General features: G+C 47.4%; 1 protein-coding gene across 4 annotated transcripts; it reads left to right on the top strand.

The window, feature by feature from the left end:
• Positions 1-801: 801 nt before the first annotated feature.
• CoRest (REST corepressor) lies at positions 802-8781 on the top strand. 4 transcript variants are annotated; one of them, XM_036820423.3, is made up of 11 exons: positions 802-1111; positions 1758-2097; positions 2163-2210; positions 2270-2404; positions 2468-2682; positions 2751-2924; positions 5662-6131; positions 6374-6587; positions 7300-7491; positions 7559-8308; positions 8379-8781. In XM_036820423.3, exons 2-11 carry the CDS (start codon positions 1845-1847, stop codon positions 8454-8456), a joined length of 2529 nt encoding a protein of 842 aa, XP_036676318.3. In that variant the 5' UTR covers positions 802-1111; positions 1758-1844; the 3' UTR covers positions 8457-8781. The 4 variants fall into 4 exon arrangements, with proteins under 4 accessions (XP_036676318.3, XP_036676320.3, XP_036676321.1 ...); XM_036820424.3 differs by lacking the exon at positions 802-1111 and adding an exon at positions 1170-1381; XM_036820425.3 differs by lacking the exons at positions 5662-6131; positions 6374-6587 and having other exon boundaries at positions 805-1111.

The raw sequence follows: 8781 nt of genomic DNA, 5'->3' as shown, positions 1-8781 counted from the left end.
ATGTTAACATCGATGTGTTCGATGTTTTCAAAGCATCGGTAACATCGATATTTTCAACACTTGACATTTACGTTTAATTACGTACACAAAAATACTGAAGAATTCCATATCGTGGAAAGAGAAACAATCTCTTATTCGCTAGAAATGCAATGCTCTTTTAGCTGGATATTGTACTGTTTTTAGCTTCAAAACATTACACACAATAAAATGCTTAAATTAGTAAATAAAATAGCTAGATTTAAACTTTGGAGCTGCCAGACCTCTGCACGCTTAGTGGCGCGGGTTTTTCAAGCAGCTCTCCAAACTAACTGGTCTCTTTTAATAAAGAAAAAACGATTGATCTCGTTAACAAACTGCAGTTTCTAAGCAAAGAAAAAGATTTCAATACAATTTTACTGTGAAAAAAAATTAGTTTATTCTAAACATCGATGAAATATCGATGTTTTTCACCAATTGTTTCGGGGTTGGAATTACAATTGGCCCGACAATTTGCTTCCACGGGTCTTAGTCAGGCTTAATGCCTTATCATTCCAAGGTTAGTAAGCCAGCGCTCTTTCACCTGTTCGAATTTGAGAGTAACTTATTCCCAAGAAAGACTAATACCTGGAAGGTGTGAACTCACTATAAGCCGCCGGCAGTAGTAACACCTATCGATAGATCCTATAGTACAGTTGCCGGACTGGCAGCTCTGCCCAGCGCACAATCGATGTATCGAAGCGGCACAACCGATAGTTGGCGAGTATCCTTTGCAACCGTGACTGCGTGCTTACTTGCCCAACTTCGATGTTACCGATGTTTTGAAAGCATCGATGACATCGAGGCTAACATCGATGTTTCTCCACCTCTAGCTGCTACAGCCACAGTTTAAATTTTGGGCATTCGCTCGGTTTTCTGCCAAATCTTTTCCGTCAAACTCCGCGAGTGTGCATTTAAGAGGCGAGAAGCCAAGCCGTTTTCGGTGTTCAATTGCAGGGCTAGCAGGCGATAACTGGAAAGCCGCCTGTGGAGACGCCAGGCCAAGGCAAAAAAAAATCGGATCAACCGACAGACAAAGCTGAACTGCGGTCGTCGCCGACAAAGTGCGCTGTGCACACGGACGACCAGAGAATCGGTACGCGAGCGAACGAGCGAGTTTTTTTCGCGTTTCAGTTTGGGTGTTTGGGTTTCAGTTACCTGCGCGCAGCAACCCTGCATTTGGCCCTGTTCTGCACCTCGCAGCGGGTTCGGCGGCTTCAGATTTTGGCCAAGATTGCTCCCTTTGGGCTAGCAGCGCTTCGTGTGCGGCAGGCCAAACTACGTAAGCGGGCGAAAGCAGCCCCGCATAGTTTAGTCCGTGTGGCAGCGTTTTCGGCTGTGTGCTCCTGGGGCACCAGAGTGCCAGGTAGGCGTCCTTTCCAGGCCCTGTTGGAGTTTTGCTTCCGCTCCTGGTCCCCATTTCGATTCCGAATCCATTACCATTTCCAAACTCAGCTGGCTTGGCCCTCACCTACACACGTACACGCGCGCGTCGCACACTCACACTCGCGCACACGGGTACACGCACACGCACACTTATGGCTGTATCTGTTTGACAGCGCACTTCGCTGCGCTCGTTGTGGACAAAGTGGCACTCGCCAGGCGCACACTCTCGCTGAACGCCCTGAACAGTTTCTTTTTTGAGTGGATTTTTCAGCCGGAGCCGCAAATCTGCAAATCTGCATCCGCAACCGCGTCCGAAGTAATCCGCAGCTGCTAACCCACCGTCATTCCCATTACAGCTCGACCGGGCTTCTGTTCGCAAGTGTTTGGCCACAGCCAGCATCCTGGAGAAGCAAAACAAGCGCGCCCAGCTCATCCGGGACAAGATGGTGTTGGCGGAGCGCAACACCACGGACGTGGTGCGTAACGGGCGTCGCTCGCGTGGTCCCAGTCCCAATACCCACACCACGGGCGGCGGCGGCGTCACCAACAGCGCCAACAGCCTGGTGGGCAGCGGCGGAGGAGGAGGCGGCGGCGGCGGTGGCAACTCCGGGAACTCGGGGAACACTGGGGCCAACGAGAAGACCACCACAGCCGTGCCGGGCGCAGGAACGCCGGAAAGCTCAGACGACGACAACTGTAAGTGGACGACATCTCTACGACCGTGCACCTATATATTTTCTATTCCATTCTACCCTTTCTAGCCACCAAGCGTAACGGCAAGAGCAAGGCCAAACAGTCGGAGTACGAAGGTGAGTTCCAGCCGGGTTAGCTCCATTAATTGGCCACTAATCAAATGCTCCATCTGCAGAGAAAATCCGCGTGGGACGTGACTACCAGGCCGTGTGCCCGCCGCTCGTTCCCGAGGTAGAGCGACGACCCGAACAGATGAACGAACGCGCCTTGCTCGTCTGGTCGCCCACCAAGGAGATCCCCGACCTAAAATGTACGTTTTGGGGACGTAATGGGGTAGCCCAGCGAATAATGCTTATCTTGTGACCTCTTCCAGTGGAGGAGTACATCTCGGTGGCCAAGGAGAAGTACGGGTACAACGGCGAACAAGCCCTGGGCATGCTCTTCTGGCACAAGCACGACCTGGAGCGGGCCGTCATGGACCTGGCCAACTTCACGCCCTTCCCGGACGAGTGGACCATCGAGGACAAGGTGCTGTTCGAGCAGGCCTTCCAGTTTCACGGGAAGAGCTTCCACCGCATCCGCCAGATGGTGAGTACAGTAGTGCTGCCTCTCCCCGCCGAAACCCATTGAATCTAACTCGCATTCGATGTCAACAGCTGCCGGACAAATCAATTGCCAGTCTGGTCAAGTATTACTACTCGTGGAAGAAGACGCGCCACCGTAGCAGCGCCATGGATCGCCAGGAGAAGACCATAAAGGCGGTGGTCAAGGATGGCTCCGAGAACGGCAGCGAGGTGGGCAGCAATGAGGAGTCTGATAACGATGACAAGGTAATTATCAGTTAGAACTAGCTTAGCGAAAAGCCAACAGATCCTTCCCTGCTCCCGCACACACACACACGCACACCAAACACACACAAACACATATCGCTCATCCACACAAAATCGCCTCGAACTTCGAACTTCGAAACACACAAACCGCATCCAAAAAGAGACCACTCTTTCGCCTCTCGTAGATCCAAGTAGGCAGCTTTCACACAAAGCATCGCATAAGAAGATTGTTGACCACCGTAGAGCTCTAGTTCGCTAAGTCAGGCCTAGGATTCGGATTACGGACTACAGACTACGGACTACGGATATAGATCTAAGCTAAGACAACTGAAGTTCGTTTTTATTGTGCCCCCCGAAAGTAGGTTGTCTGATGAGATTTTCAACGACAAACAATTGTGAATAATACGCTATGCAAGTACAATAATTTAAAGTCTATTTTTTAGTTATATTAAGTGCCAACTTCTAATTAGGCGGGGAAGAACTGCGGCTTTATTGAGGGGTTACATTGGGTGTTAGAGCTATGTTTGCTTAGTAAAAAAAACATTCAAAAATATGGAAATCTCCCTATTCTGAGTATTATTATTATAACCACCCAAAGGGTGAACAACATAATAACATAAAAGTCATGTATCTTAAAATATACTGCCTGAAAAAGGAATTGAAAAACTAAATCGGATGCCATTTTTTAATTTTCTATTAATGTTCAAAATCCTTCGATCAAGAAATACTGAATATGTGTAAAATATTAAGAAAAAATACCAGATTATAACTTTTTTGAGCAATTGTGTCTGAAGACATACTCAAGATCATGTTAAAATTATAAAAAGAATCCCTATGTAACCTCTGAAAACAGGTTTATTTTTCAACAGGTTCCAATTCATTCATTTAGACATTCTTAATCGGTAGCCGTCCGCTTTATAATCCCCAAACAAGACTTAAGGGAAACTGCAGTATAGCACTATATCATGGGTATAATCGCCCCAAAGACTCCGACTTGCCAAAGGTGTGTAGTTTGGACCGAACCCCCCTAGGGATCCTCTCCATTTTCAGCCAGCCGATGTATGTCGTTTTGAAAGTCTGGTTCGTTATTTTTCAGATAATCGCCGTGCCTGCATACATCTCATAAAATTTCAAATCATTATCCACCCACAAACGAATACCAAAAACAATAATTGACCAGCATCTATAAGACTTAAACACAGTAATTATACACTTTCGTTCGTACACAAAGATTGCACCACATACACACACTTGAGAGTTATGTATTCCGAAAAGGTTGGCCTGATTTGAATGATTTGCCCCAGAAGTTTTTTTTTCCACCGCGCCAAATCTGCAAATCAGGTTGACTAGGACTAGACTAAGGCAAAGCAACAAAAAGAAAATAACAAAAAATTGTTCTTTGTTTATACATTTACGCCTATATAAATAGTATATACAATCTAAATATATTTTTTTTAAATAATTATAAATAGTATGGTAAATTATTATACGTAAAATAGTAATTTATATAAAGAGATTGATTAGTTTAAAGAATTTTAAATATTAAAGTAAACAAAGCAAAACCGAAATTATGTACACTTATACATATTTGTATACAGTGAGTGAAACAAGGGAAAGGAGGGAACTCTTCTCCTTTCCCAACTCAACCAACCACAGACGATAATCATGATGGATCACACCACACCTAATGCTAATCCTAATAAATTGCATATCTTGTTTGCGAAAAGATTAAACAAATTCCCAAAAAAACCAACAATTTTTATGTGTTTCTTATTCATAGAGATTCGTTTCGCTTCTCCGTTTCCGTTTTCATCCAAATTTATTTGGTCAACTCCCCAAATCATCCATACGCCAGCACAAATTCATCCTCGCCCGCACCCTCATCCAAAAACATAAACCCACACAGTTTCCTACACCCGTTCTATGTCTTTCATAATATACACATGTTTATCAGAACTTTGATATCTTTGATCGCCGTACTCCTCCGTCGAACAGAGCTACCATATAACCACTAACCTGCGGCCTTTCCTTCGGTTATAAACTTGTCCAGCAAAGTCCATTTTAAAATATACTATAGTATTAAGTAACAACTAGCACTCGCCTTTCCATTAATCTTCCTCCAGAAATAAGACCGTTTAGAGAGAAAGTTTTGAAACAATGGTAACTCATATGATTTTTGTACATCTGTGAGCCCAAATAGGCAACCTTGTTTAGGGGACTTGGAGCGTGGCTATAATCCTACCACTTTGCAGTCGGATCTTTAAATTCTAGTAGAGTTGCGACATTTTTTTTTGGATTGGCATTTCGGGAAGGGGGGCTTGGGTTCGGTTGTTGGGATGAGAGAGCGTGGCAAAGCATCGTTTTCAAGCATTTCAAATGCCGATGTCAAGAAAGCAACCTGGAGAGCAGGAACAGACAACCCAAATACAATCCCGTACCTGTTAAGTGTGTTACCAACTGAACTAAAGCAACAACCAAATACGTTTTTTCTCTTCTCTTTGCATTAACTGTACAAAATCCAACAATCGAAACGAAACACACCATTCCAAACAAAAAACCCGACCTGAAATTGTCCGAAATGAATCAAAATACGAACAACCAATATCAAAAAACCCCAAACAAAATGCAAAAACCTCAAAAAAAACGGTATCCACTTGCAAAAATTGACTCAAATTCGAACCGATCGTTGCAACTGCCCTTCGGGGATCCGTTTGCGGATAAATTCCTGGCTTGGCAGAAGGGGCATAGCAACAATAGCACCACAAATATCAACGATGCCACCACGAACACAACCAACAACACCGCCACCACCACCACTACCAATTCCCCTGCAAACACCACTGCCAACACCATCAGCAACAACAACCACAACAGCAGCAGCAACAACCACAGCATGAGCAACAACAACAACAACAACGGGGATGAGAACAACCAAGGCGGCGGAAGCAACAGCAGCAACACGAGCCACAACGACCTGGACACCGAGCCGATGTCCCTCCTCGCCGGCGGAAATGCCCAGGGTGGCGACGAGGTGCTGGGATTCGATGGTGGTGCCATCAGTGGCACCAACGGAAGCAGCAACAACGGCGAGATCGCTGGCGGACGTGTGGTTGTGGGCGGTTTTTGCAAGATTTGCAATGTGGTCTGCCATGTGCTGCACGACTCACCGCTGGGGCGCATGTGCAAGAGTTGTCACACCCACTGGAGGTACATACATACATACTTATAGCTCCAACTCGTTCCGGAGGCTCCTCCAGACATCAAGCTAATGCCAAGTTTTCTCTCTATCTCTCTTCCCAACCGCCTCTTACCACACTCCGTTAAATCCCGCGAAAAATGCATTCACTTGACCTGTGTCGTTGCGTCCTCGTCCCTCCATTCACTGCTCACCACCCCTCGCAAACACAAACACACACCAAACGAACTTGAATCCGGGTCATCCCCTGCAGGCGCACGGGCAACCGACGACCCATTTCCGGGCCGGAGGGCAATGCCCCTCGCAGATCCACACACAACTGCGCCGCGACTGCCGATCGTTCCAAGCGCAAGCCACCCAAGGGGATGTACATCAACCATGATGATCTAACCGCCCTCGCGAGCTCCAAGAATCCCTGTGTCTACTTGGCGGAACGCGATCGCAAGATCACAGCCCTTATGGCCGAAGTAAGAGACAAATCACACCCATTAACTTGGTTGTGGTGCCATTGGGTTGGCCTTTAGCGGGGCTTAGAAGTCTTTCAAGATCCGATTAGAAAAACTAAGTAAGGTTAAATCCAAATTAGCTTTTACAATGTTAGGTATGTTTTTCTTGATCGACGCATTCCCAGTTAGGATTCGCAACTCATATAAGTTTTCTTGAAAGAACAATTTAACTTAAGATTAAAACAAGATCACATTCTGTAATCTGCCTTGAAACAGTTTTGAACTAAGAAATGTATAACGATAAAAGGATGATTTATTAAAAAAATAGAAGAAATATAGATTGAAATAGATACTTTTATAGCCATTCCATCTGTTACCTTAACATCACTATAATCTCTAATGTCGTTAACAATGTATTCATTACCTGGAATGCTTGAATAGCAGATTCCCAGACCCTGTTTTCAGTACAACTCGTTCGTTAACTTGAAGTTCTAATATAATACATGTAACAATACTTTAAAAAGGGAGGTTAAACCCCATTTAGTTTAGGTTTCCTGTGACTTAAGGCACCACAGAATCCTACTCACAGATCTCATTCACCGCATCCCATGTCCACCCATCACAAGCACCCACCCACAACAACACACACACACACTATCCACACCCGGTTGTACGACTTGGACCCACTGACAACTTTCAATTGAATGCCCCCCTGCACCCTAACCCATTGCAGATACAGAAGAATAGGCAGCTGATGGAGCAGCTGGACAAGGAGTGCGAGTCCATCAACGTCGAGGATGTGGTCGCCAAGCCGGCGGCGGGCAACTCCTCCGAACCTGCTCAGCCACGGATCTCCGCTCGATGGTTGCCGGACGAGATCCAGGTGGCTCTGCTGGCGCTACGCGAGTACGGCAAAAACTTTCCTGTAAGTGGGATCAATCTTCACCCACCACGCAGCTGAATATCAACTAATCACTTTTTAACGATTGCAGATGATTGCCAAGCTGGTGACCACCAAGACGGAGGCGCATGTGCGTACCTTCTTTGTGAACAATCGGCGCCGTTACAATCTTGACCAGATCGTCAAGGAGTACGAGGCTGGAAAGTCTGAGGAGTCGGGTCCGGAGAACGAGCAGAACGAGCTGGCTGCCGACGGAGCAGGAGCAGCAGCAGTGGCTGCTTCGGCGACCGCATCAGCACCCAGAGCTGCTGACTCCGCTGCCGCGCTGAGTGCGACGGCCGCCAGGAAGCAGTCCACCGAGGCCAGTAACAACGGAACCGTCGTCGTCGACCCCAGCCAGGAGTCGCTGCCCAAGCAGGAGGACCACAAGAAGCCGGTGCTGGGGACGACGGCTGCGCTCAAGAGTGGTGGTGGCGAAGCCACAGATGCCTCGCCCACTGTGGCATCCAGCGGCAGCTCCATCACAGCCTCTGGCGGCACCGTTGCTGCCGGTCCAACCGCCGGCAACAAGTCCACAAGCAGTGCTACAATCACCATCGCGGACGAGTCCGACGCGGCCACGAACTCGAGCAGCGATGTGGTCACCACTGGACCAGCCGGAGCCCCCGGTTCGTCGTCTCTGTCCAGCGCAAGCTCTGTGCCCGCATCCAAATCCAGCGAGGAGCTGCCGTCGGCACTGAAGTCCAATCCTGCGAGCGCTGCAGTGGCATCGGGAGCTACTACTGTGGCGGGTGCCAGCCCAGCCGCCAATCCCTCAAGCAAGCGGGACAGCACCGTAATGGTAGGTGCTGCTCAGAATGGATCCGATGGACTCTCTTATTAACCTTTTTCCTACTCCTCCCCATTTACAGGCCACTGCCGATCAGCCACCGGCCAAGAAGGTCGCGCTGAGCGGCGGCAACGGCGGAGCAGAGTTCCTGGGCAAGTGAGGAGGCGGATGTGTTCACTCCCGATATATATACACGCATAAATATATATACCGGTACATAGGATAACTTGGTGTTGATGGGCAGCCGCCAGGAAGATGTGTAAGCGCGACCCGCTGGAAACACACTTCCAAGAGTGGTGCAGTCTGCCGGATTCCTTTTTTTTTTCAATTGTCTATAAATCCTGGGACGCATTTACTATGAAACAGCATCACGGCTTAAACTAGGCTCTTAGAAATTAGTTTGTTTCTATTTCGGGTAATATTGAAGCGACTAATGTTACCCCTGAACCGAGGATCGTATAAACATAAATACTTTAAACACAGAA

The sequence above is a fragment of the Drosophila suzukii genome, chromosome X (assembly GCF_043229965.1).
Source record: "Drosophila suzukii chromosome X, CBGP_Dsuzu_IsoJpt1.0, whole genome shotgun sequence".
NCBI classification, from domain to species: domain Eukaryota; kingdom Metazoa; phylum Arthropoda; class Insecta; order Diptera; family Drosophilidae; genus Drosophila; species Drosophila suzukii.
Note: the sequence above shows the minus strand (reverse complement) of the source record. Positions and strands in the feature narration are given on the sequence as shown.

Bases quoted from the DNA above. Each gene is read 5' to 3' on its own strand.
- CoRest (XM_036820423.3), top strand. From the start codon at position 1,845: ATGGTGTTGGCGGAGCGCAACACCACGGACGTGGTGCGTAACGGGCGT. The intron at 2,405-2,467 runs GTACGTTTTGGG...GACCTCTTCCAG, and splicing joins GGAGATCCCCGACCTAAAAT to TGGAGGAGTACATCTCGGTG. The intron at 6,588-7,299 runs GTAAGAGACAAA...AACCCATTGCAG, and splicing joins TCACAGCCCTTATGGCCGAA to ATACAGAAGAATAGGCAGCT.